Source organism: Octopus bimaculoides, chromosome 9, assembly GCF_001194135.2.
Source record: "Octopus bimaculoides isolate UCB-OBI-ISO-001 chromosome 9, ASM119413v2, whole genome shotgun sequence".
NCBI classification, from domain to species: domain Eukaryota; kingdom Metazoa; phylum Mollusca; class Cephalopoda; order Octopoda; family Octopodidae; genus Octopus; species Octopus bimaculoides.
In genome coordinates, this window is record NC_068989.1 from 88035253 (window position 1) to 88056186 (window position 20934).

Genomic DNA, 20934 nt, shown 5'->3' on the forward strand with positions numbered 1-20934 from the left:
GGTGGTGGTGGTGGTGGTACAGAGGTTTACATAGAATTGAGTATGAGAAAATAGTAGCATTATTCCCTTTCATGAGACTGCCACATTAAGTCGGCAACACTGGTACATTTAGACCAGTCTAAGGCTTTTGATAGGGTTGACCATTGGTACTTGGCGGCAGTCCTCGGGAAGGCTGGCCTGGGCCCAACCTTCCGCGGTTGGATTGCTGCGTTGTACAGCGACATCGAGTCTGTCGTAAAAGTGAACGGTTTCCTTTCGAAGCCATTCGTAAGAGGCAAGTGCCTCAGTTCAAAGTCTGTAAAAGGATATTGTGAAGTAAGAGGTTTATGGCCTCAATTCGTAAATTTGTGTAATTTATAAAAAAGAACAATGCTTTAGAGAAGCAGAGTTCGGTAGGCGGCTTCTGTCTTCTCCCATTAATATCATCGTGTTTATCATCTCATCTCATTTAATGTCTTCGTCCAGCCCACAGCTACTCTATGTACTGTCCTCGTGGCAAATTTAATGAATAAAAGTACCTTGCTTACGAACCACATGGTTCCAGGTTCAGTCCTACTGTGTGGCCCCTTGGGAAAGTGTCTTCTACTATAGCCTCGGGCTGACCAAAGCCTTGGGAGTGGATTTGGTAGACGGAAACAGAAAGAAGCCCATCACATATATATATATGTGTTTGTGTTTGTCCCCTCATGATCGCTAGACAAAAGGGACCGACAGAATAAGTACTAGGCTTACTAAGAATAAGTTCTGGGGTCAATTTGTTCAACTAAAGGCAGTGCTCCAGCATGACCACAGTCAAATGACTGAAACAAATAAAAAAAAGAAAAGAATGTGTGATCCTCAATAGGGAGGAGACGTTTGAGGGCTGCCCATGGGAAAACCCCATAAAAAAACCCATGGATATCCTGACTTGGGGACAAGTACTTTTTTCCCTTTCCCCCCTTTTTTTTTCAGCTACAGACATATGCTCAGGGCAGGCCCATTCACCTGCACCATTCTCACCACTTTCATTCACCTTTCGCCAAATTGGCTTGAAGACAATATTTCCCTCTCAACCCTTATTTTCCTTTTCAAGTGAAACTGGAGGAAATTGATCCGGGATTTTCTACAATAGGCACAAGGCTTGAAATTTTGTTGGGTGGGGATATCATCATCATCATCGTTGTTTAACGTCCGCTTTCCATGCTAGCATGGGTTGGACGATTTGACTGAAGACTGGCGAACCAGGTGGCTACACCAGGCTCCAATCTGATTTGGCAGAGTTTCTACAGCTGGATGCCCTTCCTAACACCAACCACTCTGAGAGTGTAGTGGGTGCTTTTACGTGCCACCGGCACGAAGGCCAGTCAGGCGGTACTGGCAACAGCCACGCTCAAAATGGTGTATTTTACATGCCACCTGCACAGGAGTCAGTTCGGCGGCACTGGCAACGATCTTGCTCGAATGTTTTACACGTGCCATCTGGCACAAGTGCCAGGAAGGCGATTATATTGACCCCCAGTACTCAATAATAATAATAATAATAATAATAATAATATCAAAAAATACCTTAGGAATGAGAACCCAGGTTTGAAATTTCCCCAAGACACCTGAAGAAGGCTGGAGGGTATATCACCCAAAACGTGTTAACAGCAAACAAGATGAGGACAAATATCCGTCAAATGTAAATAATGTAAATCAAGTACCAGTTAAACACTGGGGTCGATGAAATTAACTAGTCCCCTCCCACCAAATTTCAGGCCTTGTGCCTATAGTAGAAAGGATTATTATTATCACCTCTGCCTTTCTGAAGGCGGAGGTATTGTTTTCAGTTGTGTTTGTTTGTTTGTCCGTAGACAAGATATCTCAAGAGCTGTTGGATGGATTCCGATGAAACTTTCAAGGATGTTTGGCCTCGTGACTGGCACAAACTGATTAGATTTTGGAATCGATCTGGTACTGGACAAGAATTCTGGATTATTTTTCCTATTTTTTTTACTTAATTATTGAGAGCGGTTGGGTTTATTTTAGTATTCGCGTTTAATAATAAGCCAGAGTTCATTTCAGATATTCTCATTTTAAAAATCATCTCTGGCTAATCGTTGAGAGGACGTTGGTGTTGCCTTGGTGGAGGTTTGCACTCTCTGAGCACTCTAGTTATTATTATTATTATTATTATTATTATTATTATTATTAACATAGACAGAAGGCCAGTCACTCTTAGGAAGAAGTCAGTATGTGAGGTGGGGTTTAATTAATTAGATCAACAACATCCTGCCTTTCACCCCACCCACCCACAAGACTTACCTTGATTTTTCTTTTTTCTTTTTTGCTGACGTCATTTCGTAATAATTCTTGTTGTTTTCATTATTACTGCCATCACTATCATGATCATCAATTTTGACACCATCCTTGTCGCATCCACCATCATAACTGTAGACATCCATCACTGCCGCCAGCTCTACTTCCAAATCCCACTGTTATTGTCACCACCACCACCACTGCTGCCGCCATCATCATCATCAGTTGCAGGCTTTACAAGGACATATGGAGCAAGAGACCCAGATGTAGATACAGCCACCATAACCACAACCAGTCAGGACGAATATGGTAGTGGTGATGGTGAAATAATGGTGGTGGTGGTGGTGGTGGTGGTGGTGACATGATGGTGATGATGAGGGCAGTTGTGGTTGTGGTGATGGTTGTGTTAGTATATGGTAGTAACAGTTTGGTGTTGGCGGTGGTGAGTTGTTGCTATTACCACCACCATCTACCACCATCACCTCTGTTACCTTCATCAACAAAATATAGCATTCTCTTGCAGAGAATGCTATATATCACACACCAATAAAAAAAAAAGCAAAAACAATTCACTTCGCTTAGAATTATAGACAAAAAACAAAAATCTCATCTATAAAGTTTCTGAGGGACTCATACCTACACTCACTCACCCTCTCTCTCACACTCATCTATCTACAATCAAAGCCTTTCACACACTCCCTTAACCCTTCTTATAACAACCTGCCTGAGACCAGCCCTGGTTCTGTGATACAAACTTCCTGTTCTAAAGTGACCTAAATTTAAACAGTCCATCAAAATTTCATGCTAATTTGTGTTGCAAATGCCAGATTAATAATCACAGAGTTGTTTTACCAAATTCTCTGCTATTTCCAAAAATGAATTGAAACAAAAGGCAGTATATTGCAACAGAAATATAGTTATGAAAAGGGTTAAGCAAACAAAGCCAGACATGAACAGTGGCACCTAATATTTTGGTGGTCTGACATGTTTGAAAGTATCACATTACGTAAAAACACTGGGAGCTTTATATGTGTGTATATATATGTATATATGGATGGATGGATAGATAGATAGATAGTATAGACAGATAGATATAGAAAGAGAGAGAGACAGAGCGATAGATAGATAGACACAGATAGACTAACGGACAGACAGATAGATAAACAGAGAGAGAGAGAGAGAAAAATAGACAGATTGATAGATAAATAGATAGATAAACAGATAGATAGAGAGAGAGAGAGAGAGATAAATAAATAAACAGATAATATAGAGGGATAGCATAGATAGCTAGTTAGGTAGGTAGGTAGATAATTATATGGCATATTTATCCATATCCATACATATATCTTCTGCCTGTTGCAGTCATTAGACTGTGGCCATGCAGGAGCACTGACTTGAGGAATTTTAGTCGAACAAATCAACCCCAGGACTTCATTTTTTTAAAAATCCTGGTACTTATTCTCTTGGCTCCATTTGCCAAACTGCTCAGTCACAGGGACGTAAACACACCAACACCAGTTGTTGTGCAGTGGTGGGGGTCAAACCCCCACCACACATAAATATATGTACATAGATATATGTACACATATATCTATGTACTCACATAGATTTATGTACATATACAATAGGATGGTGGTGGTGATGGTGACATGATGGTGACATGATGGTGGTGGTGGTCGTGGTGATAAATATATGTACATACAAACTTATATATATATATATACACAATGGACTTCTTTCGGTTTCCGTCTACCAAATCCACTCACAAGGCTTTGGTCGGCCCGAGGCTATAGAAGACACTTGCCCAAGGTGCCACACAGTGGGACTGAACCTAGAACCATGTGGTTGGTAAGCAAGCTACTTACCACACAGCCACTCCTGCACCTATGCCTTTGTTTAACTCTTTAGCATTGTGATTACTCTATCAAATATTTACATTGTTTTGAATTCATCATGCATTATCTTGTGGTTTTGAGATTTCAATGATGTGATTGTTTATTTTTAGAACAGCATTGTAGGGTAGGTATAAAAGGTTGGATCTGGCAAGTTTTAACATAAACAGGTGGAATATTTGGGCCAGATATGGATGGTTTGAATGCTAAAGTATTAAATGAGTTGTGTAAATATGTTGGGCTACAAGTGCTTGTCTCTCTTCTCACTTTCTCTCTGTTGTACCTTACAGGACCAGACATACAGCTACCTGCAGGTTGCTGAGCTTGACTATGACAACATGCAGATCCTACACAATGCCAGGCTAAAGCCATCCATAGCTTTTGCACCAATGCCTGATGACATATCTGCATACAAGCTGCACAAGTAAGTCCCTTCTTTTTCACTTTACCATCATCATCATCATTATCATTTTCATTTTACATCTGTTTTCCATGCTGGCAGGGGTTGGACAGGTCATCTCATGGCTGGTCACTTCTTATTGAGTGCTACTGCTCCTACAGACTAGTGTTTGTGTGTGTCGTCATTTGGCTTAGTTTCTATAGCTGGATTCATTCCCTGTCATCAAACAGTTTCCAGAGTGAACATAGTTCATTTTGTCATGGCACCAACACTAGTGAAGTTGACTACGTCTCATAATTAAATAAACTTAAAAGAATTTCACGACTCTATGCTTCTTCTGTTTATTTGATTGCACTGGTTTACAAAAATTAGTTTCTGCTCTGAGGTATCTATAATTTTTGTTGTTGTTTCTAACACTGTAAACTACGATTGTTGTTGTTGTTCAGTTTTATATTTAACAGATGAGGAATTATGTACATTATTTACATTATTTACATTTGACGGATATTTGTCCTCATCTTGTTTGTTGTTAACACGTTTCGGCTGATATACTCTCTGGCCTTCATCAGGTGTCTTGGGGAAATTTTGAACCTGGGTTCTCATTCCTAAGGTATTTTTCGATATTATTATTATTATTCACGTTACTGTTTGGAATCGAACAGAATCTTGGGGTTAGTAGCCCGCGCTCTTAACCACTACACCATATGCCCATGGGCTTTTTTTCTTCTTTTTTGTTGTTGTTAATCCCAATCTACTTGTTTTTCTCATTGCTGTCAGGTACTTCTGCCAAATGGACTTAAATACCACTCTGCAAGAGATCGAACGAACAAAAGAGGAGATACTTTATCTCAGTCAGTTTGCCCCCGGTGGTAAAAGTAGCCTATCGTGGCCAGTAGGTAAGTGTCTTGTTGTGGTCTTCATTCACCAACTCCAACAAACTACTTAGGGATGTGAGTGCGGGGGGGGGGGGGCTCATTCTTTAACATTCCATTAAACCGATCCCTTGTACTTCCGCTATATTACACATCATTGTCTAACACTTTACCACTTACTTGTTTCAATCATTGAACTACAACCATGCTGGAATATCACTTTAACCCTTTAACATTTGAACCAGCCAGATCCAGCCTCTCACACTTACCCTGCAATATCATTGTAGAAAGAGACAATGGCATCATTGATATCTCAAAGCTGTGTGATAACACATGATTAATTCCAAACAATGAGAATGAATAAGAATTACATTTGACTGAGTGATCTGAATGCTAAAGGGTTAAAGGGTTTTAGCCAAACAAATCAGACCCAATTCTTAATTTAAGTCTGCTTTTTACTCAGTTTCTTTTGCTGAACCACAAAGTTACAAGGACGTAAACAAAGCAACACTGGTTGTCAAACAGTGGTTGGGACAGACACAAAGACATGCTCACACACACACACACACACACACACACATGCGCGTGTGACAGACTTCCACACAGTTTCTGTCTACCAAATTCACTCACAAGGCATTGGTTGGCCCATGGCTATAGCAGAAGACATTTGCCAAAGGTGCTCCTTAATGGGATTAAACCCAAAACCACATAGTCATAGGAAAGCCTCATGTGGCCGCATGAGCAGCAGGTTGTCCATGCTCCATGTAGACAGTAAGACTGTCACACCAATGTAAATTACTTTTTCTCCAAAGCCCATCAACAATGTAGTCACTCCCTATGTCTGTACTTGTGAGTGTGTGCGTGACAGAGAGAAGGAAGGAGATTGTTGTCTCATACTAATTATGAATGTCTTAATTTATTTCACCTGCTCAACCAGGATGCACATACAGGTAAGTTGTACCTTTCTTTATAATTCGTGTCACCTTCATTATGTTAATTTCCAGTTATTGTTGGGCAACAGAGGTATGGGGGAGAAAGAATTGGGATGGTTTCTTTGCTTATGTCTTATGTCAGTATGTGTAAAATTTTATCCTTGATAACCCTCAACCCTAACTGGTTTCTATAGTTGTCACATGCTCTTCCCTCAGACACATGTTCTCCTTTCATTATAGTCATGAACTCATCTATTTCCCGTCTCTCATTCTCTCTTACACTCTAACACCCACCCACACTCCCTATCCTTTTGTCTCCCATTCACTTGTATTCACCTTGTGCGTTGAGGTAATACCTGCTATTCAAAAGGCCAGCTTTGTCACATTCTGTGCTGTGCTAAATCTTAATTATATGTATTTATTCTATCCTAATAAATAATAATTCGGATAGAATAAATGGGTTAATAGAAACCAAGGTAGCAAAGATCACAAAATAACTGTGGTGTAATTCCTGTTGGTGAGGCAGAAACTCCTTGATATTTTGGGTATTTGAGTATATTTAAAAATTTAAGGAATGGAGAAAACGCATGTTATAGCTGCATACTTTATTCCGACATATGTTTCGAAGAATTGCAATTTATGCGATCCATAGGAATCGGCGATGTTAAAAATGTATGATTATATGTCTGCACACGTTTGAATGTGGTGTATGCCAGAGGGCTTGCAAATCCAATGGGTTTCTTAAAAGACATGTTAGGATCCACAATGAGCAGAACTTACCTGCAGGTATTGGTAGTTCAAATCAGAGGTGCAATTTGTGTGGGTGTTTTTTCAAAACCTTGTCTGGTTTAAAAAACCACATCAGACGCCATGAAAGGGCTAAGGTGTAGGTGCAGGAGGTGGTCAAACTCTGTGTAAGGAGTAGACAACCACCATATATATATATATATATATAGGTATATGATAGGATTGCTTCAATATTTCAGGGGTAGTCTGAAGTATCTAAGCAACCAGGGGATAGTTAAATCCGAAATTAGAAATGATCTGTTTCTAAATCTCACAGAGAGACTTAAGCAGCAGTGTTATGATAATGTAGTTGTATACTGTCAACTTAATGTGACAGTCCCAATAAGGGAATCATACTGCTGCTATTTAGCCCGAGGAAGCTGGACCACTTTGGAGGTGCTTGTCTCCCCCTTGTATACACAAGGAAACAGGAAATGTGTCAAAGGCCGACAGGAAGCAGTCCAGCTTTCTAGGACTAAATAGCACTAGTATGATTCCCATATTGGGACTGTCACGTTAAGTTGACAGTATACAACTACTTTGTATCATCATCATCATCATCATTATTTAACGTCCGCTTTCCATGCTAGCATGGGTTGGACAATTTGACTGGGGACTGGCGAACCAGATGGCTATACCAGTCTCCAATCTGATTTGGCAGAGTTTCTACAGCTGGATGCCCTTCCTAACACCAACCACTCTGAGAGTGTAGTGGGTGCTTTTTATGTGCCACCGGCACGAGGGCCAGTCTGGCAGTACTGGCAACGGCCATGCTCGAATGGTGTTTTTTATGTGCCACCTGCACAGGAGTCAGTCCAGTGTTTTGTTCACATGCCACCAGCACAAGTAGGTGAAAATCTGAGAAGTAGAAACAGTACTATACTGTATATATATATTTTTTTCTATTTTTATAATTTGTACATCTCTTTTACTCTTTTACTTGTTTCAGTCATTTGACTGTGGCCATGCTGGAGCACCGCCTTTAGTCAAACACATCGACCACAGGACTTATTCTTTGTAAGCCTAGTACTTATTCTATCGGTCTCTTTTGCCGAACCGCTAAGTTACGGGTACATAAACACACCAGCATTGGTTGTCAAGCGATGTTGGGTAGACAAACACAGACACACAAACATATACACACACTCGTACATACATATATATGACTGTCTTCTTTCAGTTTGCGTCTACCAAATCCACTCACAAGGCTTTGGTCGGCCCGAGGCTATAGTTGAAAGACACTTGCCCAAGGTGCCATGCAGTGGGACAGAACCCGGAACTATGTGGCTGGTAAGCAAGCTACTTACCACACAGCCAATGCAAAACAACACCATGGAGGAATCGACATATAATAAACCCGAGATAGGTGAATCATGATACAGTAAGGGATGACTACACCTTCACACTCCTTTACTACAAGGGTAGCCCTCCTTTGCATGTCGTAGTTTTGACGTCGTTGATTTTTGTACTTATGTGTGAGAGGGAAAGAATTTATTCTTCTGCTCAGATCAGAACTTGAATTTCTGTCTTTCATCCTAATCTTTTCATCCATTGTCGGCTTTTCTCTTGTTATACTTCCTCAACCTTTTATCTTCAAGTCTTGCACTCTAATGTAACAACCAGTGTCCTTTTACCATCGTCTTCTGATATTTGTTCTACAGTATTTCTCCGATTTTTATCTACCTGCCTTTTTATTTATTTATTTTTTTTTTTTTTCAGTTCATTTGTCCTATTTAGAACTTGTTTTTTACGCCTTGTAAATATTTATTTTAAAGTTTCCTTTATTTGCTTTATCTCTTTATTCTTTTTATTTTGTGTCACTTTATTTATTTTATTTTTTTTGTCACAATGGTCCATCTACATTTTCATGTTTCTAAGCACTTCTTTCACTACACCCACCATTGTTACTTCTAATACTCAAGCTATGACAGAATGTTTATCATGGCCTGATCCAGTAGTAATAGCAACCAGATCTCCCTCACTTCAGCTGTTACCACCTTTAGAATAGGAAGGACATGTAGAACAATGCACAGTAATCTCTCGACTATCATGGGTGTGTTACATTCCAAGACCCTCCGTGATTGGTGAAAATCCGCAAAGTAGAAACAGTACTGTACTGTATATTTTTTTATTATTTTTAGAATTTGTATATATATTTATCTTATTACCTTAACATCTGTGCTATGTGGTCCCCCTCTTAAACCCCCAACACAACTAATTGGTCTGTCATTGCCTCGTGAAAAAACATTCGAGTGAGGTTGTTGCCAGTGCCACTGGGCTGGCTCCTGTGCAGGTGGCACCATTTTGAGGATGGCCATTGCCAGTACAACCTGGCTGGCCCTCATGCCAATGGCACGTAAAAACACCCACTACACTCTCGGAGCGGTTGGTGTTAGGAAGGGCATCCAGTTGTAGAAACTCTGCCAGATCAGATTGGAGGCTGGTGCAGCCTTCTGGTTCGCCAGTCCTCAGTCAAATCATCCAACCCATGCTAGCTTGGAAGGCGGACGTTCAACGATGATGATGATTCTCAACAAGAACACTCAGAGAGCACAAACCTCCACCAAGACAATACCAACATCCTCTCAACGGTCAGCCAGAGATGATTTTTAAAATGAGAATATCTGAAATAAACTCAATTGCTCTCAAATGAGAATACTAAAAATGAACTCAACCGCTCTCAAAAATTATGTAAAAGAAAAAAAAACAGGAAAAATAGTCCAGAATCCTTGTCCAGTACCAGATCAATCCCAAAATCTAATCAGTTCATGTCTGTCATGAGGCCAAACATCCCTGAAAGTTTCATCCAAATCCATCCTTCGGTTCTTGAGACATCCTGTCCACAGACAAACAAACATGATTGAAAACAATACTTCTGCCTTCGCTAAGGCAGAAGTAATAATCATAACCAAAGGCAATCAGGGTTTTGTTTTTTTAATTAAGAAGAAATTAAGAGCAGAGAAGACCCAACACTTATGAACTTCTTGCATTTCATTTCATGGTTCACATTAAACTAACTTCAAGGTATTTCTTATCAATTTCCAAGCCAGTAGACATTCCTTGTGTTGTTGGTCATGGTTGTTGTTGTTGTTGCTGTTGTTGTTGTTCTATTTTTAATTGTTAGATTTTTTGGTTTTTCTTTTTTTTTTTTTTTTTTTTTTTTTTTTTTCTTTTTTTTTTTGGTGAGATCACAATGATATTCTGTTTTGTACATAATCAAGACATAGAAGACTCAAAACAAACAGTTTGGATTTGGTTCTGACTTGCTGCTCTTCTTTTTTCTCCACCTCTGCCTTCTCCCCTTTCCTCTTGCAATGCTTTTGTTGCTGTTGTTGTATTATTGTCTGCTTCCACAACCTGCAGCTATCTCTGGCTTGGTCATGTGCTGTTTTGGGATTTTATTTTTTTATTTTGTCCTTTTGTGGTGCAGGCATGGCTTATAGGATTCAGCATAGCTTGCTTCCCAATCACATGGTTTTCGCTTCAGTTCCATTGCGGGACACCTTAGATAAGTGTCTTTGCTGTAGCCCCAGACTGACCAAAGCTTTATAAGCTTCACCCCTGCCAGAATAGAAAGTGGATGTAAAATGAATGTGTCTGTGTGTATGTAATTAGTTGATTTCTTTTAGTGAAAGGTGAAGGAGCGTGACCTAGAGGTTTGCCCTCATGATCACTGAATCATGGGTTCGATTCCTGACTGGGCAGTGTGTTGTGTTCTTAAGCAAGACACTTCATTTCACATTGCTCCAGTTCGCTCAGCTCTAAATTGTAACTCTGTGATGGACCAGTCTTCTGATCAGAGGTAACGTTGGCTTGCTTACCTAGCCAGCCAGCCAGCCACCCAAGTGGCATGATTCAATATATATATATATAAAAACGAAATGTGTTTAAGCTCAGCTGCACGGATGTTTTTCCCTGCAGCTTCTGCTGCTGTTATTAAATGTTGTGACCCACTCAGTGCAAGGTTTACGAGGACTTTAATTGCTTACACTATTGTTCACAATAACTACTACTACTACTACAGCTATTGTTTAATTGAATTGAATATTTTCTTTTTATTTAATTTTTTCAGGTGTGCCAGAACCATTCAAGCCAAAGAATCGTTTTGATGTCATACATTGGCAATACTTCACAGCTACACACCTGTATTTTGATAATGATTATTCAAACGAGAAAGTTCTTTCAGGTAAACTATACAAAAATGTTTTGTGGTGGTGGAGCAACAGGGTTGGTGAAAGACACCTACACACCAACACACACACCCTGTTTTATTCTTTCATGAACATGTTCCATTTTATTTTCTTCTATTATTTCATCTTTTGTTTGTTTGTGTAATTTGTTACTGTACCTTGGGTATTCTTTCATTTACTTCCACATACTTTTGCTCTCTCATTACTACACATGTACTGCATCAGAACTACTGTACCTAACTTTCTCACCCCAGCACTTTTAAATTATCAGTCTTTACACATTATATACTTACATCTAACACTAACCAAACTAGAAAATTACTATTTTTAAATCTCACAACATGAGATATTCAGTAACAGTACTTTGTTTAGGACAAATGTTGCTGTAATTTAGCCCCAGGAGGCATCGTCTCCAGCTGGTTATACGACAGGATGTGTCCTTATATTTTTGAACAAGGGAATCTAGCACCCCCACTCAGCTCAGAACAATATCTGTGTAATTATTCTGTGCTGATGAAGAGAAATAACCCAGAAATCGCAAGACAGATATTGTTTTGAGCTGAGTGGGGATGCTAGATTCTCTTGTTTGAAAATGTAAGGACACAGATCATGTATAGCCAACTGGAGACGATGTCTCCTGGGGCTAAATTACAGCAACATTCGTCCTAAACCAGGACTGCTATGTTACGTTGGCAAACAATCTTTACTACACTAACCAAACTGTTCTCCAAATCCCTTTTCTTCAAAACAATCTCTTCTGGAATTCTATCCCTGTCAATACCTTGACAGCTAGTACAATCATACCCAGATCATCACTTTGGTAGTTAGTACAATCCTACCCACATCATCACTTTGGCAGCAGTGCCCCAAATATCATAGTCACTTCCCCCTCTTCCTTCACTACTTGTCTAATAAATAAAACATGTCTGACCTTTCTTTTTTTTGTCTGTCTTTTTCTTACCATTTTGATGCTGTTGCCTTCATTTCTGTACTTTTTCTTCTTGCAGGAGTCAATAAACTCGATGTTGATGAAGTCATCAAATTAGCCCAAGATAAACTGGCCAAGAAGTACAAGAAACGCTACACATTCTCACGCTTGGTCAATGGCTACCGTCGATTCGATCCATATCGGGGAATGGAGTACATTGTTGATTTTGCACTGGTTGACAACGTTGAAAAGAAAACCATTGAAAAACGTCTTCACATGGTGCGTCCACTGGGCCACGTGGAAATCATCCCCATGCCCTACGTAACAGAGAACACACAGGTGAATCTTATCTTGCCAGTGTCAGACGAGGACAAAAATGAGTTGGGTAGCTTTCTGGACTCATACGCACAGAACTGCCTGGATGCTGGTGACAACACCAACCTGCTAATTGTATTCATTTACAAGAACAACTCACACTTGTTGGATGAAGATAAGTTCTACGTACTTAAATCAATGATCACATACTATAACAACAAATACCATAAAGAGAAAATCAGATGGGTGAACTACGAAACCGCCAGCGTGTATGTCCCTGACTTAATGTTAATGGATTCCGTCTCACAACATTTCCTACCAGAGTCCCTACTACTTTTGTCAACGGTTGGCATGGACCTAGCAACAGAGTTTTTCAACCGTGTTCGTATGAACAGCATCCTAAATTGGCAAGTGTTCTTCCCAATTGGTTTCTGGCAATACAAACCAAACTTGATTTACGACAAGCGGCCGTATCCTACGTCAATTGACCTCAAGAGAAATGTTGGTCACTTTGATGTGTATTCCTATGAACACAGCAGCTTCTACAACAAGGATTACCAGGATGCTCGCAAAAACATTCCTGCAAAAGAAGTAAATAGCCACGATCTATTCAGAATGTTCCTCAAACACAAAAAAGTCCATGTGTTGCGTGCAATCGAACCAACACTGAAGCACCGCTACAAAACAATCAACTGCATACAGTCATCGCCAAGATACATCTATGAGCGATGCAGGATTCGTCGGCTGGAGGCATTGGCAAACCGGTCTCAACTGGCTCGACTTATATTTGAATACGAAGAAAAAATGGAAAAATTAAAGATGAAGAAAAAGGTGATTTTTAAGGCTGATGAGTCACCAGCAGCCAACAGCAAGAACAAGAAGAAAACACAGAAATCTTAGACCAAAATAAACAAGACTGAGGAACAGGCCCGAGAACAACCTCGTTAATTTAAGGCCTTTACTCTCATACACATACAGATTTGAACATTGTTACATACATACAGCCACCCATATACACATGCATCTAAGTTGACATTCACATACAATAACAAAAGCAAACACACACACATTTAACATTTGTGTATATTTTTATGTCTACGCACACACACACCACATATACACACACTACATACATACACATATATATGTTTATGTCTGGTTAAGATATAAGACATCTATGAGCACAATCTAAAACAGAAGAAAAAAGGGATCATTGTGTTTTCTTTTATCAGTTTGTGTAAGTGCTTTTAAATGTCTTTATATATATATGTATATATATGTATATATATATATATATATGGCATGTATATGTTTGCACACAAACCCTCAATCTCACTCAAACAATATTTATTCTTCACAAAAACTCAGCAAGATCTTGACACAAAGAATTGTGAAGTTCCAATTGATCACTGGTGCCAATCAAAGGTAATTCGCTGTCTGTTGTATTTTTAGCATTATTTGCAGACAGCTTGCATGCCATTGTCTCATGTCAGATACTGTTGCACACACATAGATCTTGCATTGCATTTGGTGAATTTCAGCTATTGGTGTGTGTGTGTGTGTGTGCGACTACCCCCTTCTTCTGGTGCTGGAGCAAAACCAACAAAAAAAAAAAGATATTTCCCATATGGCTCTTGGGAAATTGCCAAAAGAAGACATGCCTAAATCATGACTTCCTCTTTGTTATATGTTTGTTTGAGTTTCCTGCAGATGTCTCTGAGGCATCTGCTGTCAAATGTAACTTCAATGGAGTGTTGCTATAACCGAATTCAATGTAGAGGTGCATGATTGGAACGGAAGAGACACTAAAGAGACTTTGAGATGTCGGATGATATTGCTTGCAACACAAGTGTGACCAAAAGCTCGTTTCTAAATTATAGCACCAAAATGAATAGAATTTCCTATTACCACAAACCTTGTCTGTCTTTAAAGAAAAAAAAAAGTAAAGATACACAAAAGATAATTGTAGTCCTTGATACAGCACTATACCAATTTTTTTTTTTAAAAAGGCAAAACAAGCACAGAATTACTACCACACAATCATCTTAGTTCTGTTCAACCAGACTGGCTTAAAAAACGTGTCCATTTTAAATGTCTATTTAAGCCAAGTTATTGTAAATAATTTCAATTTTTGTGGGCTATGAGATGGAAAATGGTTTAATCTTGGCGTTTGCACATTTTGGTTTGTCTGCTCTCTGATCTTGATTTGGGTTTTTTTATTTCTGGATGGTTTTTTGGAACATTATCTCTAAACAATGGAGGCCAAAATATATATATATAATAATCATTTTCTAATATCACACAACAGGTTATGGTTTTGGTCTTCTGAACTGGGCAACGCTGTGTGTTTTTGAGCAAAACACTTCGTTTTATGTTGCTCCAGTCCACTCAGCTGGCAAAACTCCTGCGATGAACTGGTATCCTGTCCAAAGAGGAAATATATATGCCATGGAAAATGAGAAACCAGTCTTGTGAGAGTGTATGACTTGGGAAGGCACTTTATCCTTTTTTATATCCTTTCTATCTCCTGCATTACAGAAGCATTGCATGCATCAAAAACCTAGCTGTAACATGAAGTCTCATAACATGTAGTATTTTCCCATCAGATTATTATATTACACTGAATTTGAGTAGCTTGGTAAGCAATGGGAAAATAGTTCTTATGCTATGGGTCTTCACCTTACAACAATATTTTTAGATATGAAACCCTTCTGCAATGTGGTGTGTGTTGCCTCTTCAGTGTCTGAAGTCGTCTTGTTTTCTTAGGGATGGTTTTTAATGATCTTTTTGTAATGTTTATGTTGTTCAAATAGTTTGGGATTGCTTCAGCTTTTTGGATCAGATGATTGCATCTCATCTTCATCACCATCATCATCATCACCATCAAGTACTTGTCCTGATGTTAGTAAAGTTATACAGTTCAATTTCATTGTTGACCAGTTTTGAAGTTTAGTCCATTGCTATGACTGTCTTCTTTAACCTTCCCTTTTTGTCAACCTTAAGGTCATGATTTTGTTCGCTGTTTGCCAAAAAACATAAATTGTAGCGACAAGGAGCCTCTACCTGCTAGAAATAGCTCCGAAATTCTCTTCAAAACTACACATTGTAATCTCAAGAAAACGACTCGTAATATGTCCTAAAAACAAAGCAATCATGGCTAGTATGCTTTCATTAGAGGCCTTCTGCTGGATCAGATGTGACCTGGGGGTAAACAGCAACTGAAGCTATCAAGGGAGTGTCTCAGCCAGCAGTTCTGAACTGCAGCTCCCAGGGCCGCATGCAGCCCACGAGCATCTTTCAGGTGGCCCTCAACAGTCTCCCCTCTACAAATATAATAAATTTCCCTTTAATTGATTTATGTTACTTTTTTTATTTTTTTGGTGCAGCCCCCTAAAAAAAATCCAGGTTTGGATCTGGCCTGGATATTAAAAAAGGGTGAGAAGAGAACCATCGGTCTAGATAGTCATTTGAGCTGCTAGAAATAGCAACTTAATCTCCCTCAGATCATGCGACCTACTATCTTAAACACACACACACAAAATGTTTGTAAAAAAAAAAACAATGGTGTCGGCTATAAATGTATGTGATCATTATAAGTATGTCTGCCCATGGCTAAACAGCGACCACATAAGCTGTAGATGTTATACTACAGTAACTTTTTAAGTATATTCCAGAACCCTTCATATGTAGACATAACTCTTTTCTTAATGTTAGGGATGTGACAGAATTGGTCAAGCATCAGCCCAAATACCTTGCAGTATTAGTTGTTCTTGTTTACATTGTTTTCCAATTCTTCCCATGTTACCTGTTTCTTTCGACTTTCCTTGGGTGGGGTTGATTCAGAACACCTTTCAGAATAAAGGGAAGCCATTTTGTGTTGTTAAACAAAATAGCTATCAGTTTATGGAACAACATCTGTGCACTAAAACACAAACATTGTTTACATACAGATAGCTTTGTGTATATAAAACATCTGTGTAATAAAACATTTTCAGTTCTTCTTCTTCTTCTTCTTCTTCTTTAGTGGTGCAGTGATAATTCTGAGCTTTTCACTCTTTGGGACATGTCCCTTTCAAATTTTTCGATGCAAAGTTTACAGTTCTTTGCAGGATTCCTTTTCTTTCATAGCTCACTGAAAACTGACAAGTATTTCACTCACAGAAAAAAAGAAAGGTTAGATTTAATATGATGTATTATGTGAGTTTCTGTATGATTCACAGATCATACCTGAACATCAAAGATGGTCTTAAGAAGGCTTGCAATACCTCTCACCTGTATTAAAAAATTTGTTTCTTAATACTCATATCTTTCCTTTTTTCCCTAAAAGCTCGCATTAAGTTTCTATTTGATATTCTTTGCTCTGAAGATCATTTCTGTATATATTCTTAACTTTAATTTTACTTCTCCTTGTTTCGTGATATAGCTATAATAGTTTAATTTAGTTCCACATCACTTAAAGCTTCATGGATGTATGACACAAAGTGTCTCTGAACATGTGACTAATGTGGCTCTGTTATTAAATACATGTAACCCTAACCAAACGTATTGAATGCTACTTTCCTTTGTCTGTTCAGACACACACATACACACACACACGTATGTATATATATTCTAAACTGTTTTTTCTGTCTCATGCTTGACACTCAAAGAAACTATTCTGTCCTCTCTACCATAGTCTACTAACCTGGTGCTATTTCATTTTCCTGGACAAATGATTGTCCAGCCAGAAACACTTCATTTTCATTTAACATTCACATCTACAGATGTTATTACTGGAGAAGAATACATACTTTTTTTTCACTTATTTTGTTTTTTTATTCTCTATATTCTCAACAACATTTAATATCAAATGTTGTATAGCTTTCTTCTGTTTTTAACATATATTTAACCCCTTCAATACCGCCCCTGGCTCTGTAGTATAAATGTCTTGTTTTCATAAGTTTTGAATTAAAATCTTCCACCAAACCTTAGTCACAATTTATGTTCCTAACACTAGCTTAATGATAACTAAGTTATTTTTACTAAATTCTTTGTTATATTTAATATTAATTGAAAGAAACACAGCGCATCTCAAAATAAATACAGTAACAAAAGGCTTAAATTTCAACTGCTGAGGCAGTGATGGTTATATATTACACAACCTTATAAAAATTCTGTTGTGGAAACACTTGTCACTAGTGTTTCAGATCTTTTACCGTGATATATTTACTTTTAAGGTTTTTTTCAAATGCCAACAGTTTAACTAATGACAGGTTTTTTTTCATAATTCACATTTCATTCATTCCGAGTTTCTAAGTGAATACACTTTTTTCATTGAAATTGAACTCTGTGCATGCATGTGTGTGTGTGTGTTGTTGTTGTTTCAGTCATTAGATTGCAGCTTTGCTGTGGTGAAAAGTTTTAATTGAATGAATTGACCCCCAGTTCTTTATTTTTTTTTTTTTTTTTAAAGCCTTGCTACTTATTTTGTTAGCCTTTCTTGCCAAACCACTAAGTTATGGGACGTAAACTAACCAACATCATTTGTCAAGAGGTTGGGGGGGGGGGACAAGTGCAAAGACAGTCACACCCCAACACGCATATATATATACACACATTTATATAAGGGCATTACTATACATCAATGCCTCACGCTAAGAGGGACTCTAAGGTCAAACTACCATAATAAACACATTTTTACCGAACGTGAGGAAATGCAACTCTCAAAGCTAGCCCCCTAGCTAGTTTGACCTTAGAGTCCCTCTTAGCGTGAGGCATTCATGTATAGCAATGCCCTTATATAAATGAATACATTTTAGGGAATAAATGATGGATTTTTCCCTTATGAGGTTTTTTCACATTAGCTACTTGATAAATTCTTATAAAGACTTTACCCTATGCTTGAATTATATATATATATATATATATATATATATATATACACACACACACACTTGACAGGTTACCAAATCCACTCACCGAAGGTGCCACTCAGTGGGAGTGAACCTGCACTCATGTGATTTGAGAAGCAAACTTCTTACCATGCAGTCATATATATAAAATTATAACCAAGGAAGTCCTTCATTTCATTGATGGTAAATCAATAAAATAAAGGATTTATTCACTCTATTCTTCTTGTATAAATGTAGAAACTCTAGATATTTGTATAGTTTTGAGTATGTGTTTGGATAAAACAATCTCTGGATTACTGTCTGATAGCCTGAACCCATGGGTGAGCTTAATATGGTAAACTCCAGAGTTAACATCCAAATGAAATTGCTAAGTGTGTCTATATGTACCTGTTTCAACATCATTTCCTGGTGGAACTATAACATGAAATTTCCGTTTGCTATTCTTTTCCAACCTCCATTTCCTTGTTTGACATGTTAAAAAAAATTTGGGGTGGGGGGTTCCCCCTTCGTTTCACTGTTTGATATTTCAGTATGTGAAAACTAACTTCAGAGGGTGAAATATTTGAACCGAACAATTTTTTTTTTTTAACTGAAATTGCTATTCAAACGTGAATCAAAATTGAATATTAACACACCATAAACTGTATTTACTCCTGTATAAATCACATTGTTTTGTACTTGATTTAAACTGGAAAACCGGGTATGACCTGTGCACAAGTAAATGTGGTATGCATGCACGTGTGTGGATAGATGTTTAAAACCAATTCTGGTAACTTTAGTTGAATCATTAATACAGTTCAGACTTTTACATTATTGTAATTTTTTTTTTGATTGATTTCTGAAATTTACTGAATTTCATTAATTTCAAATTCAAAAAAATAAAACGCAATGAAAATATATAAATATTTTTTTTTTCTTCCCCTAAACATTTTTGATGTTTTCCTCTACCAAAAAAAAGAAGAAGCACCCATAAAGGGTTTTTTTTTTTTTTTTTTGTGGTTTCATCTAGGATTCCGTTCTTATTGGTTGTTTGATAAATTTGAGTTCAATTTCAGAGGATTTTTCTTTTATATTGTTTTGCTATACAAACAGTTTTCCGTGGAAAGATGGCTTTCTTTGAGGTTTTATATTACTTTTTGTTAGAATCTAGTTTGATCCATTGGTGACTGGATCAAACCCGTTATTTGTCTACTCATTTAGAATTAGCAGCAGTGTGATCCATTTTATTTAAAGTATTTTTTTTTTCTCTTCTCTCTCCTCCCATTTCATTGACCCCATGTTCATTATAGTCCTTCTCTCTGACAAAAATGAGATTGTAACTTTAATTTTTTTTTTTTTCAATAAACAGAAATTAAATATCATTCCCTATCGTTATTTTTTTGTTATTAATGTTGCCTTTCAGAGTCGATACTATCAACTAGCCCCTCCCATCATAATTCTACTATGCCTCTAGTAGAATTATTATTACAATAGAGGCAAAGGTAGCAAGCTGGCCAAGTCATTAGCAGGGTGGACAAAATGCATGGCAGTATTTTACCCATCATTACATCCTGAGTTCAAATTCCGCCGAGGTTGGCTTTGCCTTTCAGGGTCAATGAAACAAGCACCAGTTAAATAATGAGGTTGCTGTTTTCGACTTAGCCCCTCCCCTCAAAATTTCAGGCCTTGTGCTTATAATAGAAATGATTATTATAGTTGAGGTGGTGGGTTGGCAGAATGGTTAGCATTTTTGTCCAGCTGTGCATTCCGAAGTTAAAATAAGTAACAGCTGAGCAGTGGGGCTGATGCAGTCAACTGGCACCCTCCCATCAAAATTTCAGGCCTTGTGCCTCTAGAATTATTAAAGTAAAGGCAGTGAGCTGGCTGAACTGTTAGCACACATAACAAAACGCTTTGTGACTTTCCATCCAGAGTTCAGATGCTGCTGGGGTCAACTTTGCCTCTCAACCTTTTGGGGGTCGATACAATAAATAGCAGTTGGTCATTGGGGATAAGGTCTCAAAAAGTAGAAACAGCAATCTGATCTCCTTCAAATTATATTCTCTTATTTCTTTACTGCCTTCAAGGGGCTACACACACAGGGGACAAACAAATAGATTAAGTCAATTATATCGACTCCAGTGCGTAACTGGTACTTATTTAATCGACCCCCGAAAGGATGAAAGGCAAAGTCAACCTCGGTGGAATTTGAACTCAGAACGTAGTGGCTGATGGAATACTGCTAAGCATTTAGCCCAGCATGCCGGCTCACTGCCTTAATTACATTCGCTTGTCTCCAAAAACAAAAAAAAAACATCAATTGTCAGTACAAACCTGCAGGAAATAGCTGAAACACTAAACATTTTTTAAAAATAGCATATAGATTGGATTGTGTAATCCACTGGTCAAATTGAAAATAAATAAAAGGCTATTTTCACAGCTGTAACAACATCAACCATGGGTTTACACATT

At 38.1% G+C, this 20934-nt stretch overlaps 1 protein-coding gene across 1 annotated transcript in view; it reads left to right on the forward strand.

Annotated features, from left to right (window-relative positions):
* Window positions 1–19844, forward strand: part of LOC106869838 (chondroitin sulfate synthase 2) — a 76221-nt gene extending 56377 nt beyond the window's left edge. Inside the window, exons 3-6 of the mRNA XM_014915739.2 lie at window positions 4460–4593; window positions 5347–5465; window positions 11232–11345; window positions 12357–19844. Coding sequence (XP_014771225.1) covers window positions 4460–4593; window positions 5347–5465; window positions 11232–11345; window positions 12357–13492 — 1503 coding nt within the window. The 3' untranslated portion in view covers window positions 13493–19844. The remainder of the gene's footprint in view (window positions 1–4459; window positions 4594–5346; window positions 5466–11231; window positions 11346–12356) is intronic.
* The last annotated feature ends 1090 nt before the right edge of the window (window positions 19845–20934 follow it).